This window comes from Silene latifolia, chromosome 6 (assembly GCF_048544455.1).
Source record: "Silene latifolia isolate original U9 population chromosome 6, ASM4854445v1, whole genome shotgun sequence".
NCBI classification, from domain to species: domain Eukaryota; kingdom Viridiplantae; phylum Streptophyta; class Magnoliopsida; order Caryophyllales; family Caryophyllaceae; genus Silene; species Silene latifolia.
In genome coordinates this window covers 131791701-131816059 of record NC_133531.1, presented here as the reverse complement: position 1 = coordinate 131816059, position 24359 = coordinate 131791701, and the positions used below count along the sequence as shown (strand labels likewise).

The following is a 24359-nucleotide window of genomic DNA, read 5'->3' as shown; positions in this document are numbered from 1 at the left end:
TTGGATAGGAGGGGGGTATTAGAAGAGAGACCTCGGTTATTCAAGAAATTAATTCCGTGACTCAACAACACCGAGAGGAAGATAAGATCATTACTTTTGTTGGAGGAACCGATCCACAACCAATAAGAATCATCATGGGTGATGCCGAGAATCCATCAAGGGATAATCCCCCAAGGGAAGATCCACCAAGGCCTATGACTATCAAAGAGCTTACCGCCCCGGACCTTACACAAGTCCCCTTGTGTATCTCCTTTCCCGCCCTAGGGGAAAATGCCACCTTTGAACTCAAATCCAGGCTAATCCACCAATTGCCCCAATTCCATGGAACGAGTATGGAAGATCCCAATAAGCATTTGAACAAATTCCATGTGGTTTTCCCAAGCATGAAGCCTAATGGGGTTACGGACGAACAACTTCAACTAAGAGCCTTCCCTTTTTCACTCAAGGACGCGGCAAACGATTGGCTTTATTATCTCCCCACCGGGAGCATTACTACTTGGAATCACATGAAAAAGGCTTTCCTAGAGAAGTATTTTCCCTCTAGTCTCTCCTCTCAACTAAAGAAAGAAATAAGTAATGTGGAACAAATGGATGGAGAGAACTTGTATGAGTATTGGGAAAGGTTCAAGCAACTTCTTGCTAGTTGTCCATACCATGGGTATACCGATAACGACCTACTCTTGAACTTTTGTGGTGGTCTCCTTGAGGATGATTCTAGGATGATTAAAGACGCTACCCAAGGGGGAATTGAGTACATGTCGGTCCAAGAAGCAAATGATTTGATTGAAAGATTAGTGGGAAGTTCTAGGAATTTTGGAAGGAGAGTAAAAAGGGCAAGTGTTGCATCTTCTTCAAAGCAAAACTCCAACAACATGGAACACAAAGTTGATTTTCTTACCAACTTAGTTAAGGAACTTGCAAAAGGAAATGGGAGTACATATCATGTGAAATTTTGTGGTCTTTGTAATGATCCAACTCATCCCACCGATGGGTGTCCATCTTTGCAAACGGAGGAAACAAAGGAAGCGGTGAATGCTCTCGGGTTTAGGAAGTTTGATCCCAATTCCAATACTTACAATGAGGGGTGGAAAGCTCGCCCTAATTTTGGGTGGGGGTGGCAACTAAAATAAAAACCAAAAGGGACCTTCAAACTCTTCATTTCAAAAGCCAAATCAAAATCAAAACCAACCACAAAATTCCTTGGAAGAGATGATGAAAACACTTGCTATGAATCAAGTGGCAATGAAAAAAGACACACAAGCCTTGCAAGCCAATACTAGGGAATTTCAAACCAATACCAAAGAGTTTCAAACCGTCATGCTTCAACAAAATCGGCTCACCGACTCTAGGATTGGTAACCTTGAGACTCAAGTGGGTCAAATTCTCAACTCACTTACTAAAGAACCTACTCAAAGAGTAAGTCTTCCTTCTCATACCATTCCCCCACCTACCAAGGAACAAGTATAAGCGGTTTCCTTGAGGAATGGTAGAGAGTTGAAAGAGGCACCCAAGGCTCCTAAGAAATCAAAACCCCTACCGGTTATTCATGAAGTAGAGGATGTGATTGAAGATGAAATTAAAGTTGTGGTGGAACATGGGAAAGCATCTACACCCGAGCAAGTGAGGATCAATGAACCACGTCCGGAATATGAGCCACAAGCTCCTTTTCCAAGTGCTTTAATTGACACAAGGATAATTGACAAGAAGACCTCAAGCCTCTACGATATCTTTCGTAAAGTGCAGGTAAACATACCACTTCTTGACCTTCTTAGTAGTGTACCAAAACATCCTAAAATTTTGAAATAATTGTGCACTACTAAGAGGATCAACAAAGCAAAGAGTATGAAGAAAGTAAGGGCTAGTGAACATGTATCGGCCATGTTTCAAAAACGTTTGCTACAAAAATGTGGTGATCCGGGCATGTTCACTATTCCTTGCAAAATTGGTGACTTGGATTGTCAAAGAGTTGGGCTTGATTTGGGTGCATCTATTAATGTTTTGCCCAATTACCTTTATGAGTCTCTTAAGTTGGGACCTTTGAAACCAACTCGTACGGTCATTTGTTTGGCTGATAGGTCCAACTTCTACTCCAAAGGAATTGTTGAAGATGTCTTGGTGAAGGTCGGGGATATGATTTTCCCCGCCGACTTCTATGTGATTGAAATTGAACCCGAGAAAGGCTCAACTCCTATCTGTTAGGAAGGCCTTTCATGAAAATTTCCAACGCCAAGATAGATGTGTCTAGTGGATGCCTTACCATGGAATTTGAAGGTCAAATGATTGAATATAGCATTTATGAGGCAATGAAATACCCTACCGAGACTTCCTCCTTATGTTTTCTAGAAGGTTTGAACCAATTATTCAAACCGTGTATGAATTGTGTGAAAGTGACACCTTAAATGTTGCTTTAACTAATGGAATGGTTGGAGAGGATATGGTGTATGTTTTGTCTTGTAATTTGCAGGAAACTATCCACGAGTTAGAGGAAAATCCGCCAATGGAAGAGAAGGAAGCAATCCGAAGGGCAGAGGGGAACTCGCATCGTGCAAAAAAACAGGGTCCAAAATTCGCACCGTGCGAGATCTCTGTTGTCTGGGATTTTTGCTTCGTTTCTTCCAGTTTGTTAGAGGAGCTACCAAAGGAGAAACTCATTCCTTCTATTGTCAAGGCTCCTATTGTTGAAATGAAGCCCTTGCCAACCCACTTGAACTATGCTTTTCTAGGAGATGAAGAAACTTTACCGGTAATTATTTCAAGCAAGCTTTCAAGTGAGCAAGAAGAGGCTCTCATTCGAGTTCTAAAGCAACACAAGGAAGCAATTGGGTGGAAAATGGTCGACATCAAAGGCATTAGTCCCACCTAATGCATGCACCGGATCCTTTTGGAGGATGAAGCTAAACCCGTTCGCCAACCAAAAAGGCGTTTGAACCCCCCACTGATGGAAGTTTTCAAGAAGAAGGTACTCAAACTTCTTCATGTAACTATGATCTATCCCATATCCGATAGTCAATGGGTTAGTCCAACCCAAGTTATACCAAAGAAGTCTGGGCTAACGGTAGTCGCAAATCATGAAGGTGTTTTGATTCCCACTCGAGTTCAAAACGGGTGGAGAGTATGCATCGTCGACTACCGTACGCTCAATGTCGTGACCCGAAAAGATCACTTACCGATTTCTTTATGGATCAAATGTTGGAAAGGTTATTGGGAAAGTCTTATTATTGCTTTTTGGATGGCTACCCGGTTTATTTTCAAATTCCAATTGCACCCGAGGACCAAACAAAAACGACTTTCACATGTCCTTTTGGACCGTTTGCCTATAGAAAATGCCTTTCGGTCTTTGTAATGCACCGGGAACGTTCCAAAGGTGCATGATGAGCATCTTTTCGGATCATGTGGAGGACTTTATTGAAGTATTTATGGACGATTTTACCGTTCATGGTCAATCTTTTGAGGATTGTTTAAGTCATCTTGCGTGGGTTTTATAAAGATGTATTGATACCAAACTTATTCTCAACCATGATAAATGTCATTTCATGGTTGATGAAAGAATATTGTTGGGACGTGTGGTCTCCTCTAAGGGGATTGAGGATGATAAGGCCAAGGTCGATACCATTCGCACCTTGCCTTATCCTACTAATGTGCGTGAAATGAGATCTTTCTTAGGTCACGCCGGGTTTTACCGGAGCTTCATCAAAGATTTCTCCAAGATTGCCACTCCTTTATGCAAGCCACTTCAAAAGTATTGTGAATTCATGATGAGTGAAAAATGCAAGGAAGCTTTTGACAAGCTCAAGGAGAGGCTTATTTCGGCACCCATAATTCAACCTCCCAATTGGAGTGAACCATTCAAGATAATGACGGATGTGAGTAACTATGCCCTTGGTGCGGTACTTGGCCGAAGGGTAGGGAGAGAACCCCATGTTATTCAATATGCATCGACAATGATGAATGAGGCTCAAAGAAACTATACCACCACCGAGAAAGAATTTATTGCGGTAGTATTTGCTTTGGAAAAGTTTCGACCTTGTATTCTTGGAGCCAAGGTCATCATCTTCATGGATCATGCCGCCTTAAGGCATTTGGTGAACAAGAAGGAATCCAAACCCCGTTTAATGCGATGGGTCTTACTTTTGAGTGAATTTGATGTTGAGCTCAAGAACAAGAAAGGTTCAACCAACACGGTAGTGGATCACCTAAGTAGGATTGTGCAAGAAGCATTGAACTCACCAATACAAGCCACCTTTCCGGATGACACACTTCTAGCCTTGTCTTCCATTGAGCCATGGTATGCTCACATAGTCAATTTCTTGGTCTTACAAGAATTTCAAGAAGGTCTTTCTCGCTCCCAACAAGAGAAGATCAAGAGTGATGCTAAATACTATGTTTGGGATGACCCATACCTTAGGAAGTTTTGTGCCGACCAAGTTATTAGAAGGTGTGTCCCGGATACCGAAGTCATTCGAATTCTTAAATTTTGCCATGAGTATGCTTGTGGTGGGCATCTTGGAGCCAAGAAAACGGTTAGAAAAGTCTTGGAAAGCGGTTTCTTTTGGCCCACACTATTTCGGGATTCCCATGCCATGGTGAAGGCTTGTGATAGATGCCAAAGGGTTGGAAACATTTCAAGAATAAGAGAAATGCCACAAACCCCAATGATTTATTGTGAGGTATTCAATGTGTGGGGCATTGACTTCATGGGACCGTTCCCCGCATCTTGTGGTTACATCTACATCCTTTTGGCGGTGGACTACATCTCCAAGTGGGTGGAGGCTAAGGCCACCAAGACCGATGATGCAAAGGTGGTTGGAGAATTCATCAAAACCAACATCTTCTCTCGATTTGGTTTTCCTAAAGCTTTGATAAGTGACTGATCGAGTCCATTTGGTGTTCACAATTAAGCATATGTGGTCGTTGGTCAATGGTCGATACAAAACACAATTTATAGCTTAACAAGCAACTCTACAATTAGTAAAGAGGCAAGTAAAGGTCGGATCCCAAGGGACGGGTATTGAAATGAGAATTCTATTGTAACTAGTAATGTCTAGGGGGTGTCACAAATTGGGTTGATGTAGAAGGTTACTAAACTAGAATAACAATGAAAATAAACTAGCAAGATGAATAAAATAAGGGGTGTAAACAATTGATTAAAGGCACTAGGGTGTCATGGGTTCATAGGGAAATCATGGGATATGATCATACAAACATGTTCTCAAGTTATAAGCAAGCAATTATTGTTGTGATGGATTGAGTTGGGTTATATCTTACAATCCTAGGAAAGTTTGGGTCCCGGAGCCGAATCGATTAGATTGTACAACACCTACAAGTCGACTTAATCTTTCCTACTCAACACATGCATGGTCTAACAAGACTCGAGTTGGGTTATGTCTTACAAGTCAAGTTGAAAGGATAGAAGGTGATAGTAAATGCAAGGATTCATAGGCTTAGCATTTCATCAAACATAACATGTGCATGTATTAAGATCAAAACAAGCAAGCAAATAAGATATGAAAGCATATTGATTTAAGCATGAATCATTCCCCATGTTGGTTTCCCTTAATCACCCATTAAACCCTAGCTAAGAGACTACTCACTCATTATCATGTTGATCATGCAAGAAAGGTTGTCAATCATACTAACATAATGAAACATGATGAATAAATGAAAGTAATTAGCAATAATTAAAAAGGGATTAAGAGATTATACCTACTAATGATTCCAATAATAAAGCAAGAATAATAGAAGTACTTGAATCCTAGATTGAGAGGTTGTCAATCTCCCAAAATAACCCAAATAATCTTCAATTACCCAAAATAAAGTAAGAACAAGAGAGAGATTAAGAAACTAGATCTTGGATTAGAACTTGATTAATACTTGATTACAATATTAAAGAGAGATTTGATTGATATTAACTACACTAATTATTGATAAGAAGAACATGCTCCTCTAATTAGACTAATGGGGTATTTATAGTGAAAATTAGGGAGGATGCATTAGGGTTAACTAAGGGCTAAACTAGTAATTACACTTTTTAAGTTGAGCAAGGAGACTCCGGTATTGTCCGAGAGAAGGGCTTCTCAAATTGTGGCTTGAAGAATGAAAACGTGCTGTACTGAAATCCGTGCGGATGGGAGTCGGGACGGCCGGATCTGGGCTGGGAATCCGAGCGGATCTTTGGGCAAGACGCTCGGATTGGCGAGGGGGAATCCGAGCGGATTCCTTTGAGGGACGCTCGGATTGGGCTTGGGCGGACGGACGGATTGTGTACAATCCGTTCGGATTGTCTGGCAGCATCTTTTCTTCTTCTTTTCTTCCCTTTTCTTCATGAATCCTTGGGGATTTCCTTGGGGACTCAAGGATCCTTTCTCAACAATGCTCTTCTACTATAATATGTACAAAGGCCTTCTAGTCTTGTCTCTCCTTGATGCTTGGTCATTGAATACAATCAATTTAGCCTCGTTTTGCCATGAAAATGCAAGATTCTTACTCCTTTCCTACCAAGGGATCAAAATCTCAAAGAATATGCAAAACAAAGAACTAAAGATAAGAAATGACCCAAATAGGCACTAAAAAGCATAGAAACAATGGTAATTCGGGGGCTAAATATGCGCCAATTATGGTCACATCAGTGACCGTGGAACTCATTTTTGTAACAAGGCCATTAGACCTCTACTCAAAAAGTATGGGGTAATTCATAAGGTATCTACGGCCTATCACCCTCAAACCAACGGCCAAGTCGAGGTTTCTAATAGGGAGATCAAGGCTATCCTTGAGAAGACGATGAATCCCGATCGCAAGGATTGGAGTTTGAGATTGGATGATGCTTTGTGGACATACCGCACGGCCTACAAAACACCAATTGGGATAACACATTACCGCCTACATTTTGGAAAACCGTGTCACTTACCCGTGGAGCTTGAGCATAGGGCTTATTAGGCGATCAAATCGTTCAACTTGCAATTGAGTGAAGCGGGGCTTCATAGGAAACTCCAACTCCAAGAATTGGAAGAAATTCGAAATGATGCTTATGAGCGTGCTTCAATTTACAAGGCAAAAACAAGAGCATGGCATGACAATATAATTGCAAGGAGAGTGTTCCAAATTGGAGATAAAGTCTTACGCTTTCAAAATCGGCTTAGAATTTTCTCGGGAAAATTGCGGTCTAGATGGATGGGGCCATATGAGGTGGTGCGCATTTTTCCACATGGAGCAATCGAGATTAAGTGTTTAAAATCCGGAAAAGTCTTGAAAGTGAATGGTCAAAGGCTTAAGCACTATCACGAAGAAATTGAAGTAGGTGAAGTGAAAACACTACACCTTCTTGATCCCATTTATGAAGATTAATGAGAATGCAAATTTGTCGAGCCATCGACGTTAAATAAACGGCAAAAGTTTGTAAATATTTCTTCCTTTGCATTTAGCATAGTACATATTTAATTTCCGCACTTTATTGCCTTTTATTGCATTTTTGCATGTTTAAATTAATTGCATCAATTAGTTTATTACATTATAATTTAAATCACTTGCAATTTCATTAACGTTTTTGGCATGTTAGAATGTTTTAATGTGTGTGTTAGTGTATAGGATATCAACTCAATGCATGTGTGAAGAAAGGAAGGAAGAAACATGTGTAAAAGAATTGGCTAAGTGGAAAAATTGGAGAGCAAAAAAGACGAGTCCAGCAGCTAACTCACACGGTGCGAGTTTTCAGGATCAATTTTTCGCATCGTGCGAAAAACTCAGGGTACTTGTATTTCAGTCGAAATTTCAGGCAAGCCTTCATTGTTCTTCCCCAATTTTACAATCTTCAACCTCTTTCTTCATCCTAAACCCTAACCCACTCAAATTCACCCTTCAAATCCATTCCAAAACATCAATTTCAAGCATCAAACTTCAAAGATTCATCAACAAGCATCACAAAACATCAATTTCGAGTTGAAAAATTGCAGAAATCGTCTATTTCAGTCGACCTAGGGTTTCGTTTTGATTCAAGTGTGAAGATTTTGGGTTTCAATTGGGTTAAGGAGCTATTTGGAGCATTATTTTGCCTTATTCATCATCCAACAACACTCACAAGGATCAAATGGAGGTATAACACCTTATTCTTATTCTTGTCCATTCAAAGTTAACAAATTTCGAAATTTACCAAGTAAAGGTCGAAATTTGTTGTTAAATCGTTATTGTTTGTAGCCGCTAACCAATTTCTAAACTTGTGAGGTGAATTTCCCTTAAAAAATTACTAGTTAGCACACTCCTCTATTTAGTGCATACTAAGTGTTTGTTAAATTGCCTCAACCAAATGTTTTGCCCAACACTTGTGTTTTTTTTTCTGAAAATTGGTGTAACATGGGAAAGGGTAAAGCATCCGAGGCTTCCTCCTTGCAAGGGACCAAGGGAGCCTTGGCTTTCAATGATCACGATTACTCGGGGAAGGAGGGACTCCGTGACAAAGCTCTACAAAATTGGACAAAATTTGAGGCTTGCCCATCCGTCGTGGTGACCAAATTTTTAGATGAAAATGTTCTTACGAATTTGGGAATGCTTCCAATAACCCGACTACTTCTTGAGAAAGTGGGTTTAGATTTTTCTATTGGTAAACCCGCGGCAACCCGAAAAAGCATCATCTTTGAATTTCTCTCCTCCCTTGAGAAAGTAAAATTGGGGAGGGACAAAGTTCCGGGTATCAAATTCCGAGCATGTAAAATTGTCCACACCTTGACCTATGACCAGTGAGGGAGGCCCTTCACATCACAAAAGTACCCGAGCATGAACCTCTTAACCAGCCAAAAATGAGTGAGTTTTGGAACAACATCACGGGGGATGTAAGGCACGGGAACTCCAAAAACACAAACCTCCCCCTCCCCATTCTAAGGACTGTGAGCCGGTACATAAACACCAATTATTTAGTCATGACCGAACCCACAAAATTGAGTTACTTACAATTGCAATGTCTTTGGTCTATGACTCCGGAGGGGCGAGGGATTCCGGATTGGGTGGAGTTGTTTGTAAAGGGGTGCCTTGCGTTGCAAAAAGACCCTAAGGGCACAATTTTTATTGGAGGCATGATTGAGAAAGTCATGGCCAAGACGGGCGTACCATTTCCGGATAATGCTTGGACACTTGATGGTGCTTATCTCATGGACTTTAAGTATTTGCGGCAAGCGAATATGCTTGATGTTGTGGACAAAAATTCCCCCTTTGTGATTTGGTGTATGAGTGGCAAAAGGCCACAACATTACATGTATTTGCCCCGTCCCCCTACCTAACCCTTAGGTAAGGAAAGTGCCCAAGATTTCTAAATGCCGCCCGACGATGAGTTTGTGGACTTGTGGGTTGATAGAGCCCATGTTGTTGAACCCGGGGATGAAGAAGCGGGAGGTGGAGAGCAACCACAATTTGGAAGGGCCCTAACCTATGGTGACTTGCCCCTCCACCTCCCATGGTGATGCTCCTCATGATGAGCCTATGCCAAATGTTGCTCATGAGCAACCTCGCTTCCCTCCACCTCCCATGTCACAAGCACAACATCAACAACCCTTCATGGCCCCTCAATTAAACTACCAAACTTTTCACTCTTGGCAATCGGATGTCACTAACCGGTTGACAACCCTCGAGTCCAACTTCTCCCAATTCCAACTCACGAAAAATGCCCGATGGGGAATCAATGAAAACCGCTACCACCATTACCAAGAAGACATGGAAGAAGTGCATTATGTCCAAAACGCAACCTTTGACATGGTGGCGGCGATGAATGCTCAACACATGAGAAATTTCCCCACTCAATATCAAGGATATGATAAGAATCGAATGAATGAAACAGGTGCCAAAATAGCTAGGTTTAGAAGAAGAAGAAGAAGAAGAAGAAGAAGAAGAAGAAGAAGAAGAAGAAGAAGAGAAAGACCTCCGGGAAGTGGAGGTGCCTCAGGTTCACACTCTTGAGTGGTTATGAATGTTCACCTTACACTTTGGGGATAAAGTGAAAAATAAAGTGTGGGGTGGACATGAGTTGGTAACATCTTGTAATATATTGTAATATATTTCTTTTCATGCATTGTATTAAAAAAAGAAAAATAAAAGAAAAACCCGGCTAGGTTGAAAACCCGAAAGGGCATTCTAGGCAAAAATGGGAAAGTGGTCGAGGTCGGAGTGAAAACCCGAAAGGGCACTCCGGGCAAAATTAAAAAATGAGTGCGAGCCACGAGAGTAGAGGTGAGGAAAAGAGCTAAACCGAAAACCCGAAAAGGCGGTTTAAGCAAAATGAGAGAATTAGAAAAAAAAAATTGAAAAACTTTGTTGACTCTTTGAAGCCTTGAAATCATGTCACATACATGAATACTTCCATTTGGCGGTGGTGACATAAGTGGTGGAGCTCTAAAAGGCCAGAAGGGTAAGTTAGAAGTGTGCCAAGTCTAAGTGGGGGGTGTTTGAAACCAATATCTTAATTAGCTTGGTACACATGGTGAATGGTGAAATGAGTGGATGTGTTGTTGGAGATTCTTATGGTCATAATTAGTTGAAGAGAAAAGAAGAGATGTTTAGATTGCTTAGGAATGATGGAGGTTGTTGGAGTTGTCTACTTTGTGTGTTATGAGATGTTGTAAGGGCCTAGGTAACCTTGTGTGTATTGTTTTGGAGTGATAAGAGGGAGAAATAAGGAGTATGGTGAATGGTTGTGATGAATTGATGGAGAATGATTGGTGGACTAGGATCATCTTAGGACAGGGATGGTATAAAGAGAGCGAGTGAGGGAAGAGAGACTTGTTTTGGAGATTTTTGGGTCACTTACTTTCTATGTTGGAGCCTTGACGGAAAGTGACCATGTGTTTTAGAAGAGGGATGATATAAGAAGGGAGTGTGCGAGAAGTAAGGAGAATTGGGAGCATGCACATGCGTCTTTTTAGCCTAGCGGTGATTAGCTCTACTCTAGTTTGCTCGGGACGAGCAAAGGGCTAAGTGAGGGGTGTTTGATGAGCTCCCTTTTATACCTACATTCTATTACATTTGGAGCTCATTTAGTAGCATTTTGCAAAGGGTTTTGGGTATTTTTAATGCTTTTAATCCAAATACCAAATGTTACTACATTCAACAAAGAAGTATCAATGAAGAATTGAAGGTAATATGGAGCAAGAAAAGCAGCAAAGGAAGGCCAAGATCAAGCACCAAAAGGACCATGAAGAAGCCTTTCAAGAAGCAAACAAAGAAAAATGTTGAAGAATGGAGGCAGCAAGGAATTCGCACGGTGCGAATTTTCTGTCCACATATCTCGCACCGTGCGAGTTTTCTGGGTTACTTCCGTTTGTATTACGGGCTTCACTCATCTTAAGCCCATGGATACTTGGTTGTATCAGACTATATATAGTATGTTTTCCTTTAGGTTAAGACATCTTTTGCATTATTGAAGAATTAATTTGTAATTGGGAGAATCATCATCTTTTAATTGGGTTTAGATCTAGCATGGAGAACTTATCTCCTCATCTTAATCCGACTCAAAGGTGTAATCTTTGGTTGTTAGACTTCTTAATCTTTCCTTAATTATTATTATTGTTCTTAATCTCTTGTGTTTAATTGCTTAATTTTGGAATCTTTGTAAGATTATGGTGATTAAGTGTGATTCCGTTGTTACTTAATCTTTCCAAGTTCCTTAATTTACATGTTTTTGGGTTTATTAAGTGTGATTTCCTTGTAATCCCATAGTACATCAACTTGTTATTAGACTAATGAATATGATTTCTTCTTGGTTTAATTAACATTTGAGAGATTAATTTGTGATTGCTCATTAATTGTGTTTTCATTGTGAGTAATTGCACCTATTAGATTCTTATTGCTTCATCTTCTTGTTAATTAATCTATGTGTGTGATTTCCACTACAGGAATTAATAAGATTGGGTCAATTACTAAGTGTGATTTTCTTGTGGTTGACTTCTAATTAAGGAAATTTGGAGAATTAATCTCACTAATAGGGCAATAATATTAATTAGAAGGATTGATTGAGTGGTTTCATCTACTAAAGTGCCTCACTCTATTGAGTCGGATTATGTTTTCCTTAAACTTGATAAATTTCCATCTTAAAACTTGTTTGATTTATTACTTGTTGTTCACTCTTATTTTAATTTCATTTTGTCTTTGAAAACCAACCAAAACCCCCCTCTTTTATTTACATACTTGTTTGTTGATTACTTTACAATTGTTCTCTTAATATAATTGAAAACCGAATACAAAACCTCTCTTCTCTTGGGTTCGATCCCATTACTTGCTACTTGTCTTATAATTAGTTTTGGTTAGTATGTATTGTGGTATATAAATTGTTAATTTGGCCGTCTTAAATAGCGACATTTTAGCCGTGTCACATATATATATATATTTATTATGTTGGAATCTATTTTTAGATGTCTAATTCTATTGTTGTTAAAATAGAAGCCTCTCTTAAGTTCTACCTAATATGGAGTATGATGATTACTTTTGAGCCATTGTTATTATATTGTTGCCGGACATGAAATCTAATAATTATTGTATTGGAAATATACTCCATAGTTAGCCGACTCCCAAAATGTTGTGGACTACGCTTTCCTGCTGCTGTTGCCATTTTTATAAGAAAAGTAGTCTTTTGAAAGTGGTGGCGTATATTTTGTATTCTGTATCAATTAAAGAATGAAGTTATGAAAGAAGGATGTTTAAGTGGAAGTTTCATCTTGTAACAACAGAATGCTACTGCCGAAGCTTCCGATGATGCGATGAGCTATGATTCCTGACAGACTAGACAGAAATGATTGAGGTTCTCCATATGTGCAGGGACAATGCGAAAATGAAAAGATTGATATAAACAAACAAAAGTACGATTAAAACAAGTAACTGGAAATCACTAAGTAGAGTGAGTCTTTAAAACAAGTAACAGGAAACCAACAAGTAGAGGAGTCTAGAGGCTCCCGGAAAACAACTACTACTTTAATAATTTCTGAATTATCTCGAAAGACTGAGTCTTCAGATTCTCAAAATTACGGCCTTTCGTAACAGTGAAACTCGGACACAGATTGGTAGCTCTCCACATGTCAGCAACGATTCTTCTTCGAAAATAGGGCCTTTCATATTCCAACTGCTCATTGATGGTCTCAACAGTAATATCCTTCTTCAACTCAGTTTCCTGGTGAAGTTTGGAAATCAGGTCAGCAACATTATCTTTTCCTGGAACATGAATAACCAACTTGGCATTTGGCATCAGCAAGCACTTTGATGAAATAGCTACCACCTTGTGGGCTTCTTGAGAGTAACGATTTCTGTAGTTCGAACAAAGCATACGCTGGGTCAAGATTGAATCAGTAAGCATCACAAAATCCTTCAATCCAACCACCTCTCTTGAAATCAGTTCCCCATATGCACTTGCACTCAGTTCACCAATTGTAGAATCCTTCTTCTCTGTCCTATTCTTCATAAAACCAGGACCAACCTTTTCTACAGGGAAGAGTTTATCGAGATCCAAAAGGCAGTACCTGGCAAACAGAGGAATGCCATCCAAGGTACGACCTATTGCTCCGAGTTGAACCAATGAAGGACTTCTGAAGCTTGCGTCGACATTAACGGCATGGGAAGATGGTAAGACAACTGATGGGACCGCGATCTCGAACTCCTTAGTGATCGCGGAACGTAGTAACTTCTCGAATCCTTCCATTATTAACAGAAAACACATTAGAAAGAAGTTTTTGCTTAAATGGGGAAGACAAGCAATCAAACAAGAAAACGACTAAGAATTATCAATTGAGTTGATACATATGCATCAACATAAAGCATACAGGAAGGTAGGGGTATAAATGAGATAAATGAGAAAACGAATAAACACGAGGGTACAAATGAGAAAAACCCATAAAATTATTTCAGTGAAAATGGATATCCTCTAAAAAATCAACTCTATTTTTGGTAATTTTTAAAAAAAATGGACACATTTTTGGTAAATAGTTTGAAAATCCACCCAATTTTGTTAAATAAGTTGGGTTTCACACAAATTAAGCAAAAACTTCCATGAAAACGATTAAACAGAATTATCAATGGGTTGATACAATAGATCGCAACAAAAGATACAATAGAACAACAGGATAAAGAAATATCATAGATACGGTTTCTTCACAAGCAAGAATAGTAGCGAAACACAAATATTTGTAACAATTACTCTCCAAAAAATCTCAGTTTCACACCCAGATAATAAAATTATTTCAGTGAAAATGGATATCCTCTAAAAAATCAACTCTATTTTTGGTAAATAGTTTGAAAATCCACCCAATTTTGTTAAATAAGTTGGGTTTCAACACAAATTAAGCAAAAGCTTCCATCTTTCACAATGAAGAAAACGAATAAACAGAACTATCAATGAGTTGATACAATAGATCGCAATAAAAATACAATAGAACAACAAGATAAAGAAATATCATAGACACGGTTTCTTCACAAGCAAGAATAGTAGCGAAACACAAATTCTTGTAATTCATAACAATCACTCTCCAAAAAACTCACACCCAGATAAAAACAAATTGTTAAAGTAAGATCAGAATTTACCTGATGCTAAGAATCGCATTTTTCACCGAATTAGGGTTGTACACTTGTACTAAGGGGAGGGTGGGTGGTTTATATATATATGTGAGAGTATATTTGGGAAAGGGTGACGGATAGAAATGGGCTGGACTTTGATTTGCAAATGTAAAACGGAGTTACGTCAAAGGTTTATTCATGACTTGTTTTTATTTTCAAGGATATTCTACCATGTACCCTCATAGTTTTTCAGTTTTCTATGTGTTACCCTTACATTTTTTATATTCTACATTGTACCCCTAAACTTCTTACTTATTTCTCTATCACGACCTTCTTTAACTCTTCGTTAACTTTATCGTTATCAAACGACCGTATTTCGACCATTATTCAGACTCATTGTATGTTGTATCACCATCCTATATGAAAAGTATCACAAATCATTTTTAATAAAAACAAACTACTATTAAAAACTTTAGTTATGATTCATGAAATGATAATGGAGATTTGATGAATTATCAGTTAGATTCGTATATTATTTGAAGGGTTAATGGGTAATTTAAGAAACTTACATATCAAAGACAATATCTGAGGTCATGGTATAGACTATTGTATGGAGTTCAGGGGTACACCATAGAAATTCAAAATTGTAAAGCTACACCAAAGAAAACTGAAAAACTCGAGGGTACACGTTAGAATATCCCTATTTTCAATCATATATACAATCGTGACTAAGAGATACGAGCACTTAAAATAATTTTTAAAAAAAGTAGAGGTATTAAGGGAAAAAATATAAAATCCGTTAACATTAAGGGTACCATTAGCACAAAATGGAACAATAAAAAATAATAAAAGATATGAAAACTATCAAATGGGGTACTAACCAAATAAAAGACACATTTTGACTCATTTTAAGACACATTTTTAGACACTTGTAAGTCACAATCAATAATAAAAGGGCTAGGAAAAGACGCATAAAGAGGTACGACAAAAGTAATTTCTCAATGTCTCTCCAAAGTTTTTGTGATAAAAAATAATGACTCAAAATTATGAACTTCAAAATCACATAACTCTTATCAATGATAGACTTACTATTTAGGGGCGTTTGGTTGGAGGTCTATAAGAAAGAGAAAGGGAAAGAGAAACAACATTATTGATTTCCTTTGTTGGTGTTTGTTTGACACCAACGAAGAGAATGAAATTTCCTTCCTTAGGACATTAGCAATAGAGGTTCATCATGAGATTTGTAGGATGACATGTCCAATTATTTAGAGGTTTGTCTTCTATTGTTAGTGATGAGTGTTGAGGTTCATGGATGAGAGGGGTTACAAATTAGTATGAAGGTTTGTGGAGAGAATGTGAGAGGAGAAAAAATTTAGTGGGCCATAATATGAACCTTGAAGAGGTTTATTTGTTGTTAATAAGAGGTTTGTAGTTAAATGAGTTTGTATATTAGCTTATGTGGCATGAGAACAAACCTCTTAGAGGTTCATCTATTACTCGTGCCCTATACCCCTCAATCCATCTATTTCCTTACCCCATCACCCAAGGTATGAGATTTAATTACCCTTGTTACCCTTCAATCACCTTATTTACCTACCACCATACTTGCGACTCCCACCACACCCGTCACCATCAACCATTGCCACAACCATCGCCACCACCCCACATAAACCACCACTGCCACAACCCCCGGCCCCGGCCCCGGCCCCGGCCCCGGCCCCGGCCCCGGCCCCGATATAAGTCATTTTAGACTATTTCACAAGAATAAAAAAGTATTGGACAATGTTGTATTACTAATTAGGTGTTATAAATGCTCTTTGAAAATTTGAAGAGCTAACTTCTTCCACCAATAAAATGGCTTAAATTACCTCTTTTTCCTAATTTTTCGTGCTTTGGAAAATAAAATTTTATTTAATACATAGAAAAATGCAAAATGACAGTATTTTTTTTTCCGAAAACGACATAGGAGTTGTTTGGTTGCCCCTTAAAAAGATGGGAACTTAAAAATCTCATGAATTGGGATTCTAGCCACTTGTTTGGTTGTCTTTTTTTTAACTAAAATGGAGGAATTTGAACTTTCTACTAGAACATTTTGGAGCATTATAATCTTACGGTAAGTCTTACATACAACCGTTATAAGTTACAACGAAGGGATGGAAAGCACCTCACCTCCAAAAAAAAGTGTGAATTTAGATGGATTTATACCTCCGTTGTAAATTTGTGTAATCTTAAAGGGTTTTGGGACATTTTATTATGTTAGAACATCTTTTACATGTACATTAAATTACTTTTGCATATCAGTATATATATTTTAATAATGTAGGATTTAGAACATTGTTTATACGTCTAAAGTCTAACATCAAACATTATTCAAACTTGATTTACTTCGTATCTCAAAAAAAGATGCTCTTCTCTTCCTATAAACAAATTGATGGAAACGCAATAAATGGCTGTTCGAAAAAAGATGCCTTCTTAAAATTCACATTTCAATTTCTATATGATACCCCTCCCCTTTTCAAAACATATGTGGTAACCCTCCATTATTAAGGGGTGTTTGATTGGAACTTTTGAAATGAATTGCAATGGATTCAATCTATTGTAGTGTTTGGTTTGGTTGGAGGATTTTAGAATACATTTAGATCCTCAATGGATTTTAATTTCATTCGAACACCTTAGAATCTCATACCCATGTATATAGAGGTTTCTAAATCCATTCCACCCTATTACTATATTAAATCCATTTTAAGATCGAGCCAAACGCTTGTGAAGTATGGAGTTCTAATTCCATACCTGTATGGTATATCCATAAAAATCCCTCTCCCTTCAAATTCGTCGTTAAAGGTCGGGTTGTGCCAAATAAATTTGTTTTCGGTTATGGCTTGCACTCGGGTTGGTTTCGGTCAGCCCAATTTTTAGGTTCTATGGGATCGCGTTTCGGACGGTATGGGACTGATTTCGCGGGTCGGGTAAGCTTTTGCGAGCGCTACCCCACCTTGGGGCAGAAAGACGCAACGTATTGTCGCCTTCCGGTGGTAAAATTAGTCGATATAGTCGAAGAAAACATTACCGGAGTCCAAATCTAAAAAATTTATAAATAAAAATGCATACCAATATTCAAATTTCTGGATCTATCTCACCGCATCGAGAAATAGCCGAACAAAAAAGACATGGAGAAAAAACTTTCATTACCTATTACACATCGCCTGATATGATAGTATGAATAATCGATTGGGAGACAAGAAAGCAATATAAATGTTCGTTGCAATAATCGTTTTATCATTTGGACACTTTATATGGATTATTACTCTAGTAAAATAATAAATCTTACTGAATACATACATACCAATAATTCAAGTTCCGATCCGCCACTCGGTATATGAAAATCCTGACCATCGTTACCAGCAAGATTTAAAATCTCGGAATCGGAATCGGCATCGGTCGTAGTCCGTATAACCAGGCCATTAATCGGCCGAGACCAGGTTTTAAACCATAGGTACAAGGGAAGATGTGCATGGTGTTGATCTGTGGGTATTGGTTTGTGGATGTAAGGGAAGAATACATGAAGAATATAGAAAACAATGGGGGAGAGAAGAGAAAATAATGGAGGATAGAGTTTAATAGAAAGGGGTCCATGAAACTATGTTTGACGGTGAAAGCTTTTTTTTTCCTGTGTGGCTGCAAATCGCAATTGCAATTGATGAAATCCTTAACCTAATTAATTACTCCTTATACGGTGTTTTGAGTTAATTACTATTTCCGGCTCCCTAAGGCCTTATTCGTAATCAGTTTCTGGGCCAGCCCAAATCAATCAATATATCAATACAGATTGTTAGCATATCAAAGTCTAAATAAATTACACCTCTTTCATTCTTAATAATCACTCTTTCATTCACTTACCAAGATTAATAATCACGTCTTATCCAACTCCGGCATTCAGTAATTCTCTTGTGCGACGGTCTTTTCCGTATTTTTTTTTTTTTCAAAAAGCAACCGCCCTTTGTTAAATAGTGACCACCTTAAAAAAAATGGTTTTTTTTGTCTCAAAAAATGGTCACTCCAGAAATGGTCACTATTCAAAAAAGTGGCGACCGTCGCACTTGAGATTTTGCGAATATTTGAGTGGATTTCTCCCTTTCAATGGCGTGATACTCATGCCCGTCAGCACCTACAAGAAACAATAAGACCATTGTTGTAAAAATAGCTTAGCAACTTAGACAAACAATAAAATTCATCAATCCGTTCAATTATTCAATAGCTGGTACACAAGCACTTGAGTTTTAAAAGAGGCGAGTTTGATTCATATATGTCAATGTTTGTATTGGAAGTTTGAATTGTTGTGGGGTAGGGACTTTGGGTTACAAGTTTAAATTCGAGTTATGACCGGGTACATAACATGGTAGAAGTAAAGAATACACAAAATAAACAAAGCCTTGTGAAAAATATAAATTTAATGTTGGCCGTTGAGTTCTTATGAAAGAATTTCTGTAAAAAATATCATGTTTGTTTGATGTATGACATGTCGACAAATGAAGCGGGAAGCTTTCAACAACTCTAGTTGCTCTATAACATAGTAAAATAAAAAAAACCATGATCATATACATTCATGTTGGGTAAAGCCTTAAAGCAAGTATTGTTACAATGTTATAATGCACATGTAGCATGTTAGACTTGAATCAATTTGAATTCATTTGCGTAAGAATGTGTAGAAAACGAATGAATTGTTCAAGGGCGGTAGCTAGTGCTGGGCCAAACCGGGTTTGGCCCCTGCCCACTTCTATGGAATATATACATACAACGTGGATATGATATCAAGTACAAAATCTAGCTGAGTTAGTTAGGCAACGTGGCACCCAAGGAGAAATAAGTGTTGATTCCCTAAGGGGGCGTTTGGTTAGAGAAAGAGAAAGGGAAAGGGAAAGGAAATTAGAAAGGGTAAGAGAAGGAAAGGTAAGGGATTACCTAAAACTTAACTAGTTGTTTAGTTACATCAAGAAAATGAAGTGTAGTGGTTTATGGTTTGTTTTGGTGTACATGTGGTGGTTTAGGTGGGGTGGTGGTGGTGATGGTGGTGGTGTGGTGGCGGTGGCAGTGGCAGTGGGGTGGTGGTGGTGATGGTGGCGTCATGGTGGTTATGGAGGTGGTGTTGCGGTGGTGGTTTTTGTGGGGTGGTTGTGGCGGTGGTTTTTGGTGGTGGTTTAGGTAGGGTGGTTATGGTGGTGGCGGCGGCGGTGGCGGCGGTGGCGTCATGGTGGTGGTAGTGGGGTGGCTGTGGTGGTTGTGATGGTGGTTTGTGGTAGTGGTGTTGTGGTGGTGGTTTATGTGGCAGTGGTGTTGTGGTGGTTTGTGGCGGTGGTGTGGTGGTAGGTAAAAAAGGTGGTTGAAGAGTAACAAGGGTAATGAATTCTCATACCTTGGGGAGTGGGGGGTAAGGAATTAGATGGATTGAGAGGTAAGGAAGGGAATTGCATTCTCTTTGTTTGTGTCAAAGAAACACCAACAAAGGGAATCAATAACTTTGTTTCCCTTTCTCTTTCTTATAGACCCTCAACCAAACGCCCGCTTATTTTCTTTCCTTTATTTTAGATCTTATTCGCCAATTTCTTAATAAATTTCTGCATTTTCAAATGTCTCAGCAAAATTTGGGTCACTTTAATTTTACTCCCTTTAGTTTAGGTCTTAATCGTCAATTCCTTAACAAATTTCCACATTTTTAGAAAGATTTGGGTCATTTTAAAAGGGTTATTTGATAGGAATAATCCAAACTATCACTCAAATTCTCAAAATAATCCCAACTATTCATTATCTCATAATAATCTGATCTATGTCATCATTTAACTTGTATTGCTTTGGTCCTCTTACTAACTTGTTTTGACAGGTAACCTTTAAACTTTTGTAGGTCACCTCTTTTTTCTTAAAAATTTTTCTTCTTGCTGGGGTTTTAATCTTCTTTTGGTTTTAATGGTAACTTCATTGATTTCTTCTTGTTTGTCAACAAAAAATTCTGATCACTTTAACAATCATGAGACTACTCTTCTCTTTCTCCTGTTTTTATTTAAGCATTCATTCCTTTGTACTGATTAATATTTGCTTTTATAAGTACTTATGTATTATACTTTTCGGCCCGGGCAAGAATTTGATCCTGGCTACGTCCCTGAAATTGTTTTACTTCATTTGTTTTGATAAAGTGAAGTGACTTTATGGTTTTAAAATATAACGTCACTTCACATGACTATATAAAGGATGTAAGTCTTTTGGAAAATATATTTCACAAAAAATATAATCAAATAAGATCACGGGTGTGAGGGTGAGAGACACTATAACGGGTGTTTTTATACAATAATTTAGAAGGTTACTCTAGACGTAATATTGGTGGCATTTACTAATATTATAGTTGATTATAGTCTATTTGGCTAGGGAATAATTATTATAGTTGATTCTAGTCTATTTGGCTAGGGGATTTTACTTCCGGTTTGAAAGGTTAGGTTTTGCTCTGAGCTTAACCTTAACTACCGTCTTATCTTATTGTTGCTTACATTTATTTACTTTTATGGTTTACTTGTCGATTGGTTGCTTCCGTTCCGAGTGGGAGATTGCCGCTAATCTCCCAAAAGTGGTATCAGAGGCACTAGGCTTGGTCTCGTGGCAAGGATGTCAAAAAAGACTGATCTCCTCCTTCCTCCCAATATCACCATGCCTGACAACTCCGGGTCAAGACACCTTCGTTTTTCCACCGTGCTAGTTTCAACATTCGTCCTCCTCCGGTTTCGACTACGGGGGTGTGTTAGAATATATTGCATATATTCTTATGTATAATGAATATTATAGTTCCCTAGTTTGTGTTAACTAATTAGCATAATATCCCATGTAATTAGGCTATGATATCTCCTAACCTTGTATAAGTACTCTGCATATTATTCAATACAACTCACACATTACATTCCTTCATGGAGGAAGCTTGAGCTTTAGGAAGAACACAAGAAGAACAGAGAAGATTCTAGAATAAGAGTAAATAGAATGTGTAGTTAGTAACCTACTCTACACGTGTCAGTAGGAGTTAACTAACTAGAGTTAGTTGACTGGCTATACTAGTTCGCAGAATATATGAATAAACATGATTTATATACTAAACTAATATACATTAGACGGTAAGCTAACTTACCTAGAAGTCCAGCTCTAAAAGCAAGAGAAATCAACAGCATAAAGGCCAGTTCCATATTATGTTGAAGAAAAACAAGCAGCTAAAAAAGGGGAGGCCTCACAAACCTGCAAATACCAAATACACGTACATTACAGAGAACCACAATTCCCAGTGTACAAGTACAAGTGTAGGACCTGAATTTCGTTATCAAAAAGCTAACCCAGTAAAAAAAACTAGCGAAAACTAATCAATACTCTATCACGCTTAATGCTTCGATAAAATTACGTAGAGCGCAAAACTAATTACAGAAGCAAATTATTAATAAAGACTGGAAACAGAGAGTTCAAAACAAAATGAGTGTAGAAACCATACTTTACGTGAGAGACCTCCATCTAGCTTTTGTCTCTTTGGAGCTTGATTTTCAGTTCCACAATGGGAAGTTGATAAACCTTCGCCTATTTTAAATCTGACAACATAACAATTCAGTTAGAAGCGGGGATGCTTTCAGTAAATCATAAATTGGAATGTATCTTAAAATGCATTCGGTTTGTGAAGAAACTGAAAATAGAAAGGGAGAAAGTTGAATAACTGAAACCAAATTCGTATGTGAAAATCCAGGTGACATGAACACTTGCAAATAATTACCTAACGTCAATAGTTTGTCGCCGCTGCTTCTGCTTAGCAAGCTGACTGGCAGTAGGCTTCATTAGAGTTGAGTTCCTTGGCATATGTGGCTTAGCAAGGGATTTAGTTTTTGTTTTCTTCATATCATTAGCCAAGTGATTGTAGAATGTCAAACCCGTAGACTGACCTGATACAAGCAAATAAAATGAAGTACAAGATGAAGTAACGAAAATCGCACTGTGGAATACATGGACTTAACAGAAGGCTACTTCAACAAAAGTAATGTAAGAGTATACAATGACCATCAATGAGTTCCACTAGTACCTCCAAATAAGCACTCTGCTTGTTTTTTAGCATCTTGTAAACTGCCACCTTTTGCGTTCCACAATGCTTGGTTACTCGTTTCTGTTACAGTACCCAAGCGATCAAGTTAATTGTACAGAATAATTAAAAATAAAAGTTTGAACTTTGACGGATGTGCCACTCTGTTAAGCAGTATCGGCAGTTCAGCAAAGGAATACCTTGGTACGGTTTAATCTGATAGGAATATCGTTCTTGTTGATGGATATCAGCATCAGCATCAACCGATGCCGTCATCGTAATTAGCTAAGGGCAAAGCATCTGCATTTTGTGAGTAGAAGCCCTCCATTTGAAATAATTTAGTCACAAACGCTGCAAGTTTGAGTCAGCAATAAGCAAGGCAAAATTCAGAAAACAGACATGCTTGGAAACTATCATTTTAAGGCTAACAAAATGAATCTAGCTACAACAGTATATTGTCTAGAGATCAAATTCCCCTGAATCCCAAGTCCCAAGTCCCTAAAGTCTCTTGTTGATGTATAGCTTCTACACTCAATTAGCCTTGTTTGACTTTTTATGTGAGAAGGAAAAAGTCAAATGGGGCTAATCGGCTCCTAAGTTCAAGCATGCTACTTAAAAGTTAACAACAACCAAGGCGTTCGTATGGAAAAGCAGGCCGAATCATTCGTCTTCCACAACGTAACTCAATGAACAACATAATACAAAGCCAGAAACTAAGTTAGCTGCAGCTATTGAATATGTTTTACAACAGTATATGCTTTAGTGAAGCTTGCAAATTTTTCAACAAGTCATTTAATTCCGAAGCACCATAACTTTACAGAGAGCTGCTCAATTATGACTCATCTGCTGTTTCACAGAACCAGCTCTAGATTTAACCTAGTTCATTTAATTTTTCAACCACCATTAAACCCTGAGTAAACTCAACAAGCAATAACAACATTATTCCATTGCCTCCAATACTCCCGCATATTCTACCACGTACTCCGTATTTATCAACACAACAATACTATGTCCCGTTTGGCCATCATGAAAATCGCAAAAAAAACGCAGAAAAACCAAAAGATAACTAGACTTCCGCTTCGCTTCAGTACAAATGGAAATAAATCAACATATCATATCATCAAACACATAAAATTAAAATGCTCGTCAAAAGACACAATCTTTACATCATTTTCATCTGCAGTTCATCAACTAACAAACAATCGCATAAAGGTAAAACCTTGAACAACAAAACCAAACCAAAAAAAAATCAAATTAAACGCCAAAAAAACACAACACACTAAAAACCGAACAAAAAATCGAAAAAATTAGGGTTGGAGAAAAGAGGAGGAAGAAATATTACGAGAAGGAGGATAATTAGGAGCTTAGGATTCAGGTTTGGAAAAAACGAAAAAGCGAGCAGCATCAAATTCATACTCGAAATCGACTTCAACGACGTCGTATAGAGTTGGGGTTTTGTTCCTTCATTGTTGTGAGTAGAGTTGGGGTTTTGTGAGTGGAGACGAAGTACAAAGAAGGAAAACAAGCGGTGATGATTAGATGTGGGGCCGTGGGGTCCAAATTTTGAAAAACTGGGGCGTTTATTATATTTTGTGCACAAATTCTCATTATAGACGGACACTATCTGTCTATACGTATAGACGGATACCATTTTACCTCACAAAATACCCATTTGCCATAAAGTAGGAAGCACATGGGGGGTGCCCCCACCTTGTCCCCCTACCCATTTTATTAGAGGTCTTTACCCGTCTGTTCGCCCCACCCG

At 38.3% G+C, this 24359-nt stretch overlaps 1 protein-coding gene across 1 annotated transcript; it reads right to left on the bottom strand.

Moving 5' to 3' along the window:
- Positions 1-17612: 17612 nt before the first annotated feature.
- Positions 17613-24098, bottom strand: LOC141587296 (uncharacterized). The gene is made up of 7 exons (XM_074408744.1): positions 23937-24098; positions 22795-22945; positions 22598-22678; positions 22295-22460; positions 22022-22115; positions 21671-21774; positions 17613-18676 (listed from the first exon to the last, which is right to left on the bottom strand). Exons 2-6 carry the CDS (start codon positions 22868-22870, stop codon positions 21727-21729), a joined length of 465 nt encoding a protein of 154 aa, XP_074264845.1. The 5' UTR covers positions 22871-22945; positions 23937-24098; the 3' UTR covers positions 17613-18676; positions 21671-21726.
- Between the last annotated feature and the right edge of the window lie 261 nt (positions 24099-24359).

Excerpts from the sequence above, each read along its gene's own strand:
- LOC141587296 (XM_074408744.1), bottom strand. The coding sequence starts at position 22,870 with ATGACGGCATCGGTTGATGCTGATGCTGATATCCATCAACAAGAACGA. Across the intron at positions 22,461-22,597 it reads AGCAGAGTGCTTATTTGGAG|GTCAGTCTACGGGTTTGACA; the intron begins GTACTAGTGGAA and ends TGCTTGTATCAG. Across the intron at positions 22,116-22,294 it reads CGACAAACTATTGACGTTAG|ATTTAAAATAGGCGAAGGTT; the intron begins GTAATTATTTGC and ends TTATGTTGTCAG.